Source organism: Lepidochelys kempii, chromosome 10 (genome assembly GCF_965140265.1).
Source record: "Lepidochelys kempii isolate rLepKem1 chromosome 10, rLepKem1.hap2, whole genome shotgun sequence".
NCBI classification, from domain to species: domain Eukaryota; kingdom Metazoa; phylum Chordata; order Testudines; family Cheloniidae; genus Lepidochelys; species Lepidochelys kempii.
Genome location: NC_133265.1, coordinates 78723543 through 78741239, shown reverse-complemented (window position 1 = coordinate 78741239; position 17697 = coordinate 78723543). Strand labels below are relative to the sequence as shown.

The 17697-nt window shown below is 43.2% G+C and overlaps 1 protein-coding gene across 5 annotated transcripts in view; it reads left to right on the top strand.

Moving 5' to 3' along the window:
* IGDCC4 (immunoglobulin superfamily DCC subclass member 4) overlaps nucleotides 1-16796 on the top strand; it is a 187392-nt gene extending 170596 nt beyond the window's left edge. For all 5 annotated transcript variants that reach the window (XM_073304341.1, XM_073304340.1, XM_073304343.1 and 2 more), the window contains 2 exons: nucleotides 1772-1936; nucleotides 9153-16796. In XM_073304341.1, the coding sequence (XP_073160442.1) occupies nucleotides 1772-1936; nucleotides 9153-9683 (696 nt within the window). In that variant the 3' untranslated portion in view covers nucleotides 9684-16796. The remainder of the gene's footprint in view (nucleotides 1-1771; nucleotides 1937-9152) is intronic.
* Nucleotides 16797-17697: the final 901 nt, after the last annotated feature.

Here is a 17697-nt window from a genome sequence, read left to right as displayed (position 1 = left end):
AAGGTACTTCCTATTTATGAAGTAATAACTCAGTTGTGAGCTGAGTAACTCCAAGGTCAAAGGTGGCTTGTTAGCCCAGAAGACAGTTGTTATTGGGTCAAGAGGAAGCACCTTGCGCTGCGGTTATTATACTGAAATGTATAACAGTGAGATGTTTTTGCGACGTAACTGGGTTTTTCGTCTTCTGTTAGCTGGATGAAACGAGAAGTTGTGGCAGCCATGTTTGTGGTGGGCCTGTGGATGGTGACTTCTAAGGGCAGTAGCCAATGAGACTGCAGGGATTTGCATAGTGTCTGAGTGCCGAAAACTATGATGTCCATCAGTGAGTCAGTAACCATGCAGCCCTCTGATTGGTTTAGACCATTCCATTTTGGTATAATACAAAGTAACTCTGACATTAACTTGTCACGACTGCGTGTATGTATCGATTGTGGCTGCTGAACATGGTTAACCATTTTGCTAATGAAGTGCGTGAATATAAATTGACCAGCGTGTAACAATTTCTATTAAAGTGCATTTCAAAAGTAACCCAACTGCTTCATCTGCTTTTGCTACTGCCAGGTTTCCTGGAATGAGATTCGTAGCAGAATTCATTGATATAAAGCCCTCAGTCTCTACGTGCGTAATACAAAATTGTGCACGCACACACACACACACACACACGTGAGCTGCATGTTTCAGGTGCAGATGCTTACCCACATCTTTGAACACCTCTGCATGCACAAGGGTTAAAATGTACCCCTGAAAAACCCATTCACCTTAATGGAGTTTGTGGGTGCACTTTCTATAGGTGTTAAACATTTCAAGCTGTCCGTGCAGGTTTTTGTACCTGCAAAGCATGGGTGAATAGATGTGAGTGTGCAGTTTTTGCATATGCACACGCAAGAGGAAGCCGGACAGAAGATCAGCTGAAGATTTGGCCCAAAATGGGATCCTTCCTTATATAAAACACGCAAAATGGAAAAGCTCAAATAATAAAATACTAAAAGATTCTGACTGTCACGGGGGAACTTTAAGAAAGAGAGGTAGAGTGGTGTATTGGAGACCTGCATTCTATTCCTAATTTTGCTACTGAGCCACTATTAGATGTTAGGCAAGTCAGTTAGCCTCTCTGTGCCTGAGTTTCTCCACATGTAACATGGAGATCTTTATTCACCTGTATAAAGTGCTTTGAGATCGTTATAGGAAGATAGCTACTGAAGTGTAGAGTATTATTCCCACTGCCTCCGACCCACTAGTGTCTTGGTATGTACATGCAGTAGGGTCTGATACCAAACCAATCGAGATAAAAGAGCATTTTCCCACTGACTTCAATGGGCTTTGAATTAGGGCTTCAAAAGGAAGATGCATGCAGTGTTGTGTTACCTGATACATTGCATCCTATTGGTCTTAAAATCTATGAAATCAGCAGAGACCCCATATTAGATTTGGAGCATGAGCTCTTCTCGTAATGTGACATAGGAAGAACGGTATTAGAAATATTGTGTCAGAGCTAAGAAAATCCCAATTATCCACTTGCTCTGCATCGGACCAAAACAGATCAGTGCTCTAAACCCCCGTGTCCTGTGGTAATAATGTCCATTTGTTAGGGCTAGTGTTATTGTGACGTCATTGGAAAGTGTGTTGGCTGCATTTAACCGACATCTTTAAGCCATACGGCATTTCTCCAACTTCCTTTTTTGTGTTGAACTGCCTGTTCTTTCAGGTTTGGAGGGATACAAATCTGTGTCTCGGAAATAATCTGATCATTGCTTTCCTTTTTATTCTGCAGTCTACATGGAATAAATCAATTAATCAGAACTGGGCTAGTAGCATAGCCAGATGTGGAGATGCCATTACAAAGGAGCCTACTGCTGCTGTGAATGGAACACTGAAGCCGCCTTCTAATGCAGGACAAAAGCTTTTGCTACAAGCCCTGGTGTACGATGCTGTTACGGTGGGTGTCTTCAGTATTTTAGTGTCAGACGCTTGTGCACTACGGTACATTTGTTATGTGTCTTTTCATCTTTTTCCCTGCTTGTAGAGGGAGAGAAAATATTTACCCCTTAGAGTTAGTCTCAGTTTGCTGATTATGGTTTTTGTTCCATTGCCCAAGTATAACACTGTATGTCATGTGTGATTTGCGTACGTGGTGTGACAGGGTCGGGCCAGATGGCTACAGGAGAGTGATAGAAGGCAGATATATTAGCCCCAGGTTAAGTAGGTCCCTATTCCCTGGGTAAGGTAACAGTGAAGGTTCCAGAACAATCAGGAACTTTCTGGAAAAAATTAAGGCAGACAGGCTGATTAGAACACTTGCAGCAAATCAAGAAGCTGCTAGAATCAATTAAGGCAGGCTAATCAGGGCACCTGGGTTTAAAAAGGAGCTCACTTCAGTTTGTGGAGCGCATGTGAGGAGCTGGGAGCAAGAGGCACTAGGAGCTGAGAGTGAGAACGCGGACTGTTGGAGTACTGAGATGTACAAGCATTATCAGACACCAGGAAGAAGGTCCTGTGGTGAGGATAAAGAAGGTGTTGGGAGGAGGCCATGGGGAAGTAGCCCAGGGAGTTGTAGCTGTCACACAGCTGTTCCAGAAGGCACTCTAGACAGCTGCATTCCACAGGGCCCTGGGCTGGAACCCGGAGTAGAGGGCAGACCCAGGTTCCCCCTCAAACGTCCCAACTCCTAATCAGACACAGGAGGAGTTGACCTGGACTATGGGTTCACAGAACCAGCCAAACTGAGGGCTGCCGTGAATCTCCGAGGCGAGCAAATCCGCCAATAAGTGCAAGACCCACCAAGGTAGAGAAGGAACTTTGTCACAGTGGGAAAAAGTTGTTTTATTTTCAGGGAGTCCTCTGTGTCTCTCTCAGAGGTCCAGCAATCCCCATGTTCTCACTGCCTTACTTTCCTCAGTCCTTGTGGTCTTGAATCGGTGGCCCAGGGGGGAGTGGAGCAGATTCCTTGTTAATGAGATGGAGAGGCTGCTGTGCTCAGGCTCAAGAAAACAGATTTGGCTTTTTTATGTAGCAGTGCAGTAAACTTACACATAAAATGAGTTAGGATCTACAATACTCAGCATAGAGAGTTATTAAGGTCTAATGTATTCCAACCTGGAGAACGAATTGCATTTTTCCCTATAGAAAGAGTCAAAAATCTAGGGTTGTTTTAAATTCCTTTGAAAGGTAGTGTAAAGCAATTTCCATTATCCTTAGTCTACAGCTCAGGAGAAAATTCAGGTTTCATAGATTCCTTGCCCAGAATGGCCCACTGTAATAATCTAGTCTGACCTTCTGCATAACATAGGCCGTAGGGCTTCCCAAAACAAATTCCTAGAGTAGATCTTTTAGAAAAACATCCAATCTTGATTTAAAAATCCTTGGTAAATTATTCTCAACATTATACATTTATGCCTGTATTTGTCTAGCTTCAATGTCCAGCCACTGGATTGTGTTAAATCTTTCTCTGCAATATTGAAGAGCCCATTATTAAATATTTGTTTCCCATGTAGATACTTATGGACTGTAATCAACTCACCCATTACCCTTCTCTTTGTTAAGATAAATAGATGGAGCCTGTGAGTCTATTGCTGTAAGGCAGGTTTTCTAATCCTTCAGTCATTCTTCTGGCTCTTCTCTGAACCCTCTCCAATTTATCAGCATCCTGTGTGGGCACCAGAACTGGACACAGTATTCCAGCAGAAGTCACACCAGTGCCAAATATAGAGGAAAAAAACCTCTCTACTCCTACTCGAGATTCCCTTCTTTATGCATTCCAGGATCACATTAGCTCTTGGCCACAGAGTCATTTTGGGGGCTCATGTTCAGTTGATTATCCACCACACCCCCCAAATCTTTTTGAGAGTCACTACTTCCCAGGATAGAGTCCCCCATCCTGTAAGTATGGCTTATGTTCTTTGTTCCCAGATGTATACATTTACATTTAGCTGTGTTAAAACACATTGTTTGCACGCACCCAGTTTACCAAGTGATGCAGATCGCTCTAAATCAGCGACCTGTCCTCTTCATTATTTACCCCCCTCCCAGTCTTTATGTCATCGGCAGATTTTACCAGTGATGATTTTACATTTTCTTCCAGGCCATTGATAAAAATGTTAAATAGTGTAGGACCAAGAACCAATCCCTGCGGGACCCCACTGTAAGCGCACCTGCTCAATGATTCCCCATTTTCAGTTACATTTGGAGACCTATCAGTTAGCCAGTTTTTAATCCATTTAATGTGTGCCATGTTTATTTTATATAGTTCTAGTTTTCAAATCAAAATGTTGTGCAGTACTGTCAAACACCTTGCAGAAATCTAAAAGTATTATATCAGTGCTTTTACCCTAGGAACCAAACTCGTACTCTTGTTTGTCAGGATCTATTTTCCATAAATGTGTGTTGATTTGGGTTAATTACATTACCCTCCTTTAATTCTTTATTAATCAAGTCCATTATCAGCTGCTCCATTATCTTGCCCAGGATTAATGTTAGGCTGACAAGCCTTATAATTACCTGCGTCATCCCTTTTAACTTTTTTTTAAATATTGGCACATTTGCTTTGTTCCAGTCATCTAGAACTTCCCCAGTGTTCCAAGACTTATTGAAAATCAACATTAACATTTCTGATGTTGCGTTCTCAAACTTGGGAATACAGATCTATTCCAATGAAGCAGTTGCTAATACCATAATCTGTGTCAAGGCTCCATTGAAGCAATTTGACATAAACTCAGCTGATTCTGTAAAGCAAGAGATTTGCCTGTTTGTCTTCTCTCCTCTCATAAGTACCTCCACCTATCCTATGCTTCCTTCCTAGATAGCAGTGTGACAATCAGTTATACACAGGATGTAATTAATGTTGTGTAGAGAGTTGAGACAATGTTTTACAACCCAATTATAGTGTGTCATTTACATCACAGTTTAGCTACCCATCAGAGTTTGTCAACAAAAGGAGAGAAGTGTTAAAATATGTAAATGTTACACAAAATTGGCTTAAATAGGAAGCTGGAAAGTTTACACATAGGATAGTTCACTTCCTTGTTTTGGATTGTTTCCTTTCAGTAAGTGAAGTTGTTAACCAGCAAAGGCAATAAGCATTGAAAAGATTTTAAAGCTAATTGTCTAGGAGACTCTCTATGGGTTTCCAAAATAGAGAAATCTGCTTAGTTAACAAATTTTAGTCTAATATAGTAACACCCTGCTTCAAAATAAATGCAAAGGACCCAAGAACATAGGACACTGTTTAAATGTTGCATGAGTGAAATCGTTCTGTTTTTCCAATTCTAAGTGCTTTGTTTTATAACAGCTTTTGCAAATTACAGAATAGGATTGAGGTAACTAGCAAATATTGTTCTGCTTTGTACGCTGTGGCCAACATTTTCAGAAATGAGTAGTCAACTTGGGTGCCTCATGTTTTGGGTGCCCAACTTCAGATGCCACAAAGGGGCCTGATATTTAGAAAGTGCTGAGCACACACCTTCTGAAAATCTGACCCTTTAAGCACCTAAAATCACTAGGACTTTTGAAAATCTCAGCCTTTGTCTCTGGAGGGAGAGGGCCTTGTGGAATCGTTGTAATGTACGTGTCCCAATTTCAATAATTGATAGCTAAGGACTTGGGGAATATCCTTAAGAATCTGAAGGCATCCAAGTTATTCTAGGCATGTCGCCCTGTGGACAGAGTACTGGACTAGAACGCAAGACATCTGGTTTCTATTCCTGGCTTGGCTACTGGCATGCTAGGTGCCTGTGAACAAGTTACTACAATACTTTGTGCATCAGTTTCCCCAGCTCGACAATGGAGGTAATGATGCTCACCTCCTTTGTAAAAATCTCCTTTTGAGATTGACTGATGAAATGTGCTATGTCGGAGCAAGTTATTACTACTGTTATTATTATAACATTGCCAACTCTCACAATTTCTCAGTTGCTATATTTGCTGGGGGTTTTTTCTTAATGTCCCAGTTCTTGGAGTCATGTGATTATGTGAGAATCTCAGCTTACATTTAAAAAATAAAAGCTACTTTTTGAGCCCCTCGTGCTTGAAAAAATGAACTCTCAAGGCTCAAAACCCAAAGGCAAATAAAAAGAAACCCCACACTTTTCATTTTTTAAACTCTCATTAGTTTTTGAAGCCAGATTCATTATTTTTGAATGCTTGGGGTTGGCCATACTGCTATCCATCCACTTAATGTCTCTGTACACTATTGGCCATACCTCTAAGCCACCACCTGGTACAGTTTGCTAGGATCCTGGAGTCTAGTCCCCTTTCTGCTGCTGACTCACTGGGTAACCTGTGGAAGTCTTTGCACCGCTCTATGCCTCAGTTTCCCCACCTGTAGCTATGTGTGTTGTGAGGCTTCCAAAACATCTTGAGGTCCTGTGATGGAAGGTGATGATGTATAAGTGCAGAGTACATGTTTCTGGAGGTAGTCCCCCTGCCCACTTTACAGTGTGAAATCTGTTATGCTCACCACACTCATTCCAGAGAGAATGCTTCCGCTGTTATAAATGAGCACTCTGCGCATAGCGTCTGGACTGGGGATCAGCAATCCACTTGGGGCGGGGAGGGTAAATGTCATGCCCTGCGTGTGTTGACTTCAGATTTGAAAATACATTTTATAACAGAGTCTTGGGACAGCCATTCCAACTTTGCTCACTTGCCAAGCTCAAAACCCAGAATATTTTTTTCCTGAAATCACTGATGGAATCACAACCATCTAAAACCATGTGGACAAGCGCCCGGAAGTGCTTGGGGCTATTGATCTGAATAGGCTTTTGTTAGATTGTTTGTCTTTTAAAATGACACAGCCGGCTGTTTATTTTTTTAAATGACGTATTTGGTTTTGGGTATACAGTGAGTTCTGTCTCTGAGCTACATGCTTTATTTCCAGCATTAATTACCAAAAGCTGATGGAAAATGCAATTAAACTCAGCTGGCATTTTAGGAAATCTGGTTGGGTTAGAATAGCATCTCTTGACTTTAGACCTGAAAAGAGAAGCTTGGAAAAGTTGCCTGCATTGAAAAAGAGCAAATGCTCTTGTTTCTGAGAAAAACAAAGCTGTTATGCCATAAAGCCATTCTGTCTTTGGCTACTTTGGCTATTGCTCATGTTACAGTGTTAAGACTCCAATCCACTGAGGCATATAAAGACACACTTAATTTTAAGTTTCAGAGGAACAGCCGTGTTAGTCTGTATTCGCAAAAAGAAAAGGAGTACTTGTGGCACCTTAGAGACTAACCAATTTATTTGAGCATGAGCTTTCGTGAGCTACAGCTCACTTCATCAGATGTTTACTGTGGAAACTGCAGCAGACTTTATATACACACAGAAATCATGAAACAATACCTCCTCCCACCCCACTGTCCTGCTGGTAATAGCTTATCTAAAGTGATCAACAGGTGGGCCATTTCCAGCACAAATCCAGGTTTTCTCACCCTCCACCCCCCCCCACAAATTTACTCTCCTGTTGGTGCTAGCCCATCCAAAGTGACAACTCTTTACATAATCAAGTCGGGCTATTTCCTGCATAGATCAAGGTTTTCTCACATCCCCCCCACCCCCATACACACACAAACTCACTCTCCTGCTGGTAATAGCTCATCTAAACTGACCATTCTCCAGGTTTAAATCCAAGTTAAACCAGAACATCTGGGGGGGGGGGTAGGAAAAAACAAGAGGAAACAGGCTACCTTGCATAATGACTTAGCCACTCCCAGTCTCTATTTAAGCCTAAATTAATAGTATCCAATTTGCAAATGAATTCCAATTCAGCAGTTTCTCGCTGGAGTCTGGATTTGAAGTTTTTTTGTTTTAAGATAGCGACCTTCATGTCTGTGATTGCGTGACCAGAGAGATTGAAGTGTTCTCCGACTGGTTTATGAATGTTATAATTCTTGACATCTGATTTGTGTCCATTTATTCTTTTACGTAGAGACTGTCCAGTTTGACCAATGTACATGGCAGAGGGGCATTGCTGGCACATGATGGCATAGATCACATTGGTGGATGTGCAGGTGAACGAGCCTCTGATAGTGTGGCTGATGTTATTAGGCCCTGTGATGGTGTCCCCTGAATAGATATGTGGGCACAATTGGCAACGGGCTTTGTTGCAAGGATAAGTTCCTGGGTTAGTGGTTCTGTTGTGTGGTATGTGGTTGTTGGTGAGTATTTGCTTCAGGTTGCGGGGCTGTCTGTAGGCAAGGACTGGCCTGTCTCCCAAGACTTGTGAGAGTGTTGGGTCATCCTTTAGGATAGGTTGTAGATCCTTAATAATGCGTTGGAGGGGTTTTAGTTGGGGGCTGAAGGTGACGGCTAGTGGCGAGATGTCAAGAATTATAACATTCATAAACCAGTCGGAGAACACTTCAATCTCTCTGGTCACGCAATCACAGACATGAAGGTCGCTATCTTAAAACAAAAAAACTTCAAATCCAGACTCCAGCGAGAAACTGCTGAATTGGAATTCATTTGCAAATTGGATACTATTAATTTAGGCTTAAATAGAGACTGGGAGTGGCTAAGTCATTATGCAAGGTAGCCTGTTTCCTCTTGTTTTTTCCTACCCCCCCCCCCCCAGATGTTCTGGTTTAACTTGGATTTAAACCTGGAGAATGGTCAGTTTAGATGAGCTATTACCAGCAGGAGAGTGAGTTTGTGTGTGTATGGGGGTGGGGGGGATGTGAGAAAACCTTGATCTATGCAGGAAATAGCCCGACTTGATTATGTAAAGAGTTGTCACTTTGGATGGGCTAGCACCAACAGGAGAGTAAATTTGTGGGGGGGGGTGGAGGGTGAGAAAACCTGGATTTGTGCTGGAAATGGCCCACCTGTTGATCACTTTAGATAAGCTATTACCAGCAGGACAGTGGGGTGGGAGGAGGTATTGTTTCATGATTTCTGTGTGTATATAAAGTCTGCTGCAGTTTCCACGGTATGCATCCGATGAAGTGAGCTGTAGCTCACGAAAGCTCATGCTCAAATAAATTGGTTAGTCTCTAAGGTGCCACAAGTACTCCTTTTCTTTTTACTTAATTTTAAGCATGTGCGTAGACCCATTGAACTCAATGGGATTACTAACTTGCTCCCAGTTAAACAAGGGCTTCTCCGTTTGTCAGGATCCAGGGGCCGAACGATCTGAATTTAGTCACTTTCTCCCTTTGCTTACTAACAGAATGAAGTGATGAAAAATCAGCCACCCATCAGCCTTCATCAAGTGGAAGCCGAGGTCATTGTCCATTCCGATTTCTCAGCCTCTGACAGAGACTGCGACTCTCAGCTTCACACGCTGGATGCTGAAGAAACGGATCCTGAGGACCACAGCCCAGAAAACGTCCCCTCCGATGAGCAGCCCCTTCAAACCTCCCCAAACGCCAAGCAGAATGTCAGCATAGCATTCGTGGACTGCCAAGGCAAACCTGAGCTTCAGACCCAGGACGCTATGTTAAGTACTGACAGAAAGACTAACAAAATGGAAGCTGTCGGCCCTCATGGGCTCACCAACGGCTTCCACAAGCACGGAGAAAGTCTGGACTTTATGGAAAGCGGGGATTCGGACTCTCTTCAAGAAGACAGAGGGAATGTACAGTCAGTCAAGTGCCAAGCTTTTCCCACAGGCCAGCAGGACGCCCCTCTGTGTAGTATCTCTGCGCTAATCAATTCATCCTCAGCATCTGAGAACGTGACGCGTGTCCATAACCATTAAAGAGGAAATTAATCTGATTTTGACCATGGGAGAGCTAGAAGAAGTAGGTGTGAGTTACTGGGGGCCAGATCCGGAGAGATACTGTGTGCCCTCACCTCGCAGTGAATTCGGTGGGGCTGAGGGTGCTTAGCACCTTAGAGACTCTGGTTCCTGGACAGATGAACAGCCCTAAATTCACATGAAATAAATCAATATGTAGATTGCTGTGGGCCCAATCCAACACCCATTGAAGTGACTAAAACCGAACCTTCTGCCTGCAGCCTGTGCCATTGTTTCCTTTTATTCCATGATGGGGAGTGCCGGAACATTTTTCACGGCAGAAAGAGGGAGAATACATTAAGCGTATCTTCTCCAATGTTGCTTTTCGCCAGGGAGGGCCGCAGCCAAAGGGGTTGAGACAAACACCAGCCAAAAGGCAATTAGCCGTAGCCAGCGGCCTTCTCCGCTCACCCATGGTTAAAATGATGTTAATGATCCCTTTGTACACTACCCAGGTAAACATTACTAGCTGGCTGACGTAGTGGCCTTTTATTACACACTCTGCGAGTGCCTCTAACAACTTGTACTACATAGAACCTTTTTCAGCGTCTCGGTCACTTCACCAAGCTGGACTTTGTGTTATGTAGGTTCTTGTACCTATCGTTTTAGGTACGTCTCTCTCCTTTTAATGTACGACAATGTATTTTTATTTCCTCGGAGCATCTTTATATTATTTAATTTTATAAAGTGGAGTAGTGTGTGGTCTAGAGTAGCATTTTTACTACTTCTCTCTTTATTTTTTCCTCCTTAACAACACAACTACCTCATGTCTGTTGGAGAAAAAAAAAAAAGCCGTAGATTTACTCTTTTGTTATAGTCCATTTTAGTTTTTAACTTATTCTTATACTGCCTTTTTCTAAAGAATATGTTTGCACTGGTTTTTGACTATTTTTTAATGAAATAGTGCTGCAGGTGTCAAGTCTCTCTCTTTCTTTTGAATACATTACGGCAGGACCACCTGCCCTAGGACTGACGCGTTGGGCGTGTTTGGCCGTTAGAACCATGTGCTTTGCAAAAAGGCCATCGCAGATGGGGCGATGGTTGGCAGCATTTTGTTTTTAAGGGGCTCATGCTGGTAAAGAAAATGAAGAGCTGAAGTTTTCAAACGGGGAGCGTCAGTTTGTTAGGGCCCAACATGAGACATAGAATCATAGAATATCAGGATTGGAAGAGACCTCAGGAGGTCATCTAGTCCAACCCCAACTAAAGAGACACTTTAAAGAGGCCAGATTGCCTGAGTGTGGGTACAAAACAGTTTCTGAAAATTGGGTCCCTTTAAAGTGGGTCAAATTCGGCAGCCAAAATCACAAGTCACTTCTGACAATCTTGGCCAAAATGGATTTTCAGGGTGTGCCTGGCCTTCGAGCTGGGGCGTCCGCTTTCCTGCTCAAGGAGACTGACTTACTCGGAGACAACCCGTGCCTGCCGATAGCGGGGGGCAGAGTGAGAGCAGCCAGCTTCAGCAATGTTACTGAGCATGCTCAATTCGTGTGAGCATGCTCAATACAAGGCAAGCTGCAAATCTGGGCAGGGGGGACGGGCATATGACCCCACATGCCTCCCGCCATGCATCCCCTCTGCTTACACTAGCTGTCATAAACCTAAAAATGGAGTGTAGCCACGGGCAGGCGAGCCGTGGGAGGGGCTAGCCTCCCCGACTACAGACCCATGCCACGTACTCACGTAGCTAACCTGTTGGTCCACACTCCACTCTATTTTTAGCATGCTAGGTCAATGGCCGCTAGTGTGAGTGTGTTTCCGCTGGGATTCGCACTCGGCGCGAGGCCATCCCCTTAAAAGGACAGAGCCACGTTAAAAAAAACGTTCGTTCTTGTTCAGATAGCACCTTGAATGATCACAGACAGGTTTTAAATAATCTCATTTACTCTTCATTATTTAGACTGTTTACTGAGGGCATTTCTCTCCGCTTGAGCCTTTGAAAAGAAAGGAGTTAGTTTCCCTTCATTCCTACCCTGTCTTAGCTCAGTTTCAGATTCTCAAAACACAGCCATGTTTGAATAGCGAACACTGCAGACTGGGCCAAATCCTGAGAGGTGCTGAGGATCTGCATGTCCCATTGAATTCATTGGACATTGCGGGTGCTGAGGAGATGCTCAGCATTTCTTCGGATTTAGCCATTTGTTGGTTAAACAGCGAAGCAAAACAAAAAACAAAAAAAAACCCCTAAACCCTGCTTCCATTGGAATTAGCCAGAAAAATATCATGGAGACCTTTGTGCTGATCTGAGGCTTTGTAAAAAGTTTTTACATCTCAGTCCAGATTGTGATACAGGATTACCCTTGCGAGCAGAGGGGAACCCTGTACTCCACAGGCAGCCCTGCAGTCTGGCCCTATAATTGGAGCTGAATTGACCTGACTGCATCCCTTTATTTCATCATTATTTGCTTGCAAAATGTCCCATTGGCAGTGACTGTCGTGGACAAGAGTCCGCAAAGGCCACTGTTTCCTCTGTTCTGGTAACGTGGATGGATATGAAGGATGCCTTCCTCTCCCATCAACTCTGACAAGGTGTAGAGAGAAGGGACTCTCCCATCCTGCAGTGGATTTTCTTTCCATGGTGCGTGCCTGTAACTCCCATTCATGTTCATGGCATTTACTGGTGCAAGTCAAGGAAAGAATCAGATCCCTCTTGAGCAGTCCGATCCTGCCCTGGCTACTCACTCAAGGCTCCCTTTGATTCCAAGTGGAACCCTGTGGGTGTGGGTGTGGGTGTGTACACGTACAGTAATAGGATTGTATTAAAAGGGCCCTGTCCAACACACAGTCAAGCCAATGGATCAGGCCCTGGTAGGCTCTAACCTGAGTCTGAGGATCTTGCTTTCTCCTGCCTTTGGCCACCCTTCTCTAGCATATAACTTCTGTCCCCAGTAATGTAAGTGGTGTCTGTCACAGCTCTGTCTTTCCATTCCCTGCTCAAAGACGGTTTGGAGCCTACAGTAGCCTCTTGAATGTCATTCTGTGAGCAGCTGCAAAGTGGTATGAAAGGCGACCTGCATTGTTCCCAGCACCACCACACAGAAGGAGCAAGCAGCGCGAGAGCTTGTCTGTACAGAGAGTTACTGTGCAGCAAGCCGGGGAATCAGTCTACAGCGCTCCAGCCCACCACACACTAACTGGCCGGGTGGACCCTGCTACCCTGTGGCCCTGCTTTGCAGTAGTTCAAAGGACTTTGTGTGCACGGCAGCCTAGAACGCTACACCCCAGCTTGCTGCTCACTGCCTCTCCATACAGACACACCCTGAGATCCCTGTTGAACAGGCCGATCGCTCGTAACCATCATTTGTTAGACCCTCAGGAACCCCCGCCCCAATACCATGGGATGACAGGGTCAGTGAAGGGGGCTGTTGTGCTCAAGAACTACATTTAAAAAAATGAGTAGCTCTGCTATTCCAAAAGAGCCTTTTTCGAGGCACATGGTATGTGCCTGGTTCTGAATGAGGCCTCCACCTGGCTTCCTGTTTTGTGGGTGGAAATTTCACACTCTCACAATTTTGTGAGGCAAATACTTGCAGGTGCCACTGTCTACGGTGCCATGTGGGATAGCAGCTGCCAATCACGTCTTAATGACCTCAGCCATGCCTGCATTTCTTTCCATACATGTCGATAGGTTTTAAATTAACTGGAGCCACTCAGGAAATAGACCTAGCTGCCAATACAGCCATTGCAATGGAAACATGTGCTCGGTGAGCAGCAGCGGTCAAAAGAGAGAGGAAAAGACAAAAAAAAAGCAAAACCAGATGTTAGGCTTAATTAAGAAAGGGATAGAGAATAATGCTGGAAATACTGAGTGCCATTGTCAAATCAATGATACTCACTCTGCTTGGAGACAGTGCTCAACTCTGGATGCCTCTCCTCAGAAAGCATATAGGAGAAATGGAAAGGGTGCAGAGAAAGGCACAGAACAGGATTAAAGGCTTTGAGAGGAGATTAGAATAAAATAGAGCAATATACAGTTGTGGTGAAAAGCTCACCATTTCCCATAGATAATGAAGATTTGTAGTGAGCTAACCTCCGTATTTGCAGTATTCCCTGTACTAAGGCTAGGGAAACACAGTGGATGCTGCTTAATAGCAACCGTGATATTAACAATGTCCAGTTCATAGCAACATTTTGCTGGGAACCAGTCCTGTCTCATTGACCTTAATGTTAATGGGATGCAGATACTGGCAGCAGGACGTCGCTTACTGAGAACTGCTTTTGGAGGAAAGGCCCCAGCCACAGGCGGATTTGTGAGGCTGCAGACAATGAAGGAAACTCTGGGACCTGCCTTCCCTTGCTGCAGCCCCGCAAACCTGCCTTATTGGCAACAGCCAGAGAATGGCCCACTTGTGGCTGGCAGCGGAGGGCTTGCTAATGAATGGAATCTAGTGTAGAATGGAGTAGTCCACATACTGCACTATTTACTTAGCTTAGTTAAAGTTGGCACCATAGTTTAGTGGGAGGCAGATCTGAGGGGATGCGGTACAGGTATTTAAATAAAGAATAGCATAGAGAAGGTTAGTTGGGAGCGCCTCCTCAGTTATTCATATAATACCAGAGCAGGGTGACACACAGCACACAGTTTGAAGTGGATGGAAGGAAATGCATTCTAAACAACGTATGATTAAGCTGTGGAACTCGCTGCTACAGGATATTTTACTCAGAGCTTAGCAGGTTTGAAAATCCAAAGATTAAACATTTTCATGGACAATAAGAGCAACCCACAATTACATTAGATAGGATAAAAATACAAAAGGGATATAACCCTTTTTGCTTTGGAGCATAAACCAACCACTAGCTGCCTGGGGTTAGGAAGGAATTTCCTTAGATGCACCATAATTCCATAATGGGCCTCTGTGGAGCTTCCTGGGCCTTCTTCCAAAGCATCTGGTACTGGCCACTGTCAGAGATGGGATTACAGACTAGATGAATCATTCACTGGTATGAGCCATTTCCGATGTTCCTATTTGTCCCTCCTAAATTGTGGATGCAAAATGGGAGGAAGCCAAGTCTCGAAATCAGGCTCTTTACTAGAATGGACCACTGCTATTACCTTATAGTTAAGGTTAAGACCAGCTTTCTGTTTAAATCTTGACTTGGTCTAAATGCTCAGATTGCCGTGAATGTCTCATACAGCATCCTCTTCTCACTTGCCAATAGCTACTGCTAATTTCCTCAGGCCTCTGAAATTGAGAGACCTGATTAGCTGTTAGTGTACTAACCCTCCTCCCTTCCCCTTCCCGAAGAGTAAAAGTCTGAGAAAGGATCATTTCCCTTTCCTATGTTCTGTAAAGACCCAGTCATGCTGCCTGACACAAGCAAAGCTCCCAGGAGCAAACACTGGGGTGATTCTCACACAATTGGAAATAATAAAGGGAGAAACTATTGGCTTATTGTAAATTGATGTATAATATTTGGGGGCATCTTACCTGACAGGAATGCTTGATGCTGTTTGCTCAACCACCATCTCATCTGACCCTTTCAGGGACTGCACATCTCAACTCTTTAGTTTAATTCACATTCGGGGAGGGAGTGGAGTTTCATGATAGGGTATAGAACTAGCATGAGGGAGTTCTGGATTCTGCTTGTCTCCTCTACCACACTGACTTGCTATGTAACCTTGGTTAAGTCACGTAACCTTCCCGTGCCTCGGTTTCCCTATCTGTACAAACCTACCTCACAGGGGTTTTGTGCAGCTTAGTTAAACGCTTTGAGATCCTCAGAGGAAAGATGCTATGAAAAGTGTAAATGATTCTCTTTGTGCTACTTACCATTATTGTGTAGGCAGAAAGCTTGCATTGTTTGCATTGTTTCCTTGCATCCAACCTTCCTCTCTACTCTTATTCCACCAAACCGAATTGTTCCAGAGCATGAAACTTACAGCACTGGAACATCAGAATACCGCAGTGCCCCTGGGTTGGTAAAAATAAACGAATCTCTGTTGGTGTCAACCAGTATCGTTCCCTTGAAGTCAAGGAGTTTACACCAGCTGAGGGCCTGACCCCAAAACTGTACTGAAGTCACTTTTTAACATGATCTTCCACATTAGCGCACACAATGGGTTATGTTCAGTGTTGGGTTAGGGAGGTATCCTAATGTACGTGGCTGTTTCCCTGGCCCCTGCACTTATTATACATGAGTCAGGCCTTTATATTCGCATTGTTGACTAAAAGCTGGAGCAATGGGTTAATATTATGCATTCTGTGTACAAAGCTGAAATAACCAGTGCATATATTTTTGTATCATGAAATGTTTTCCAGAAGTAAGTAGCTTTCTTGCACCTTTCTCACAGACACACAAAAAAAGGTTGATACCTTTAATTACATGTCAGATTTCATGTAGCTTACTAAAAGTTAGCACTTTTTTTTTCTTCCACCCACCCATGCTTTCCTTCAGTAACACTAAAGATTATTGCTGTTCAGCTTTTTGCCTATCTTTCTTGTTTGTACATTGTTTAAATATCAAATGTGTCTCCCCAACGTGAGTTTTGTAGTGTTAATGTCACCATTTGGTTACACAACTATATAGTTCCCATGCTGCTGTGAAAGTCACAATTCTGATTCTTTGAATTTCCTCTCATGTGAAACATGACTTGGTTAAAAACATCTGGTTGTCAACTTTCTCATTGGGTTGGTTTTGTTTATTTTTTCACAGACAGTAAAGGTCTAGTTTAAATAGTAACAAATGAGATAATTTGTAACCTTCGAGGGTTTCTGATTTTTGAAAAGTAAATAACGAATAACGTTGATAACTGCCCAGGATGGACGCTTTATAAGAAAGTGAGCATTTCTATATCACACTATATATGTTTTTTGTTCTCAATAGAAATTGATTCCTTTGCAGGGATCCCTGTGTCTTTTCTAACCAGTATCCTAGTTAGAAAAGAGATGTTTAGTCTAGTTCTATTTTTATCATTTTCCCCTTGCTAATATTTTAAAAATTAAATGAAATATACTTATTTTTACATAATGCATAAGGAAAGGTAACCAGAACTTCATCTTGTTAAAAGATTGTCTGTATTTGGTTCCATGCTGTATTTAATTATAACTTTCTTTCTTCAGAGACTATTCTTACTTCACAAATACTCTTTAGTGTTAAAATGTAAGAAGAAATTGTCCTTATATTCCTCAACTAATGTATTATTAATAAAATATTTACAAAAAAAGGTAGAATCCAATGTAGGATTTAATCTGTATGTAGAGCTGGTTATAAAGGAAAATCCAGGTGAGGAATAGTCTCCTTAACAATGTTTGAGCTACTGGGTTCCACACTGCTAATGTTGAAGTCAATAGGAGTTTTGCTCTTTACCCAGTGGTACTTACACTATCTTTCAAAGCAGAGAAATAATAAAGCAGAAAAGATCTTATCGTACAAAAAGGATGGGACTTGCATCAAGCCTCTAATTCCAAACTTCCCTGGAACTTGTGGAAGTTTGGGTCTGGGCCAAACTATGCTCCTCAGAACCCTCTCTTTGGTTCAGGTGTGTTGGACTGCACAGGATTCAAGTTTTCCAACATTTAGAATCCAGAATATTGTCTATTGAGGGGTAAATTCACATGAGGGAATGGCCTGGAGGGAAATTGTACGATATCTGTGAGTGCTGCAGAGAGGATGGGTTTCTGTGTCCATAATTGTCCATCATTTCTACAGTATGATCCGTGATTGTTCATTTTGGGGTTTCCTGCCCTTTCCTTGGAAGCAGCTGTCACAGTTGGAGACAAGTTGCTAGACCAGATGGACCATTAGTCTGATCTGGTCTGGCAATTGCTGTGTTTGCACCAGGTCCAAAGTGACAGGTCCCGGAGGGGCTATTGGGAGCAGAGCCGTGGGATCCGCCTGCTTGTGGAGGCTGGGAATTTCCCAGGAGCCTAATCCAAATCTTCAGAACAAGCAACTGAAGTTGGGCACCTAACTCCTTTACATCGCAGTCTAGCCTGTGAATGATCTGCATCACAGGTTGGGGTTTGGATTTGTG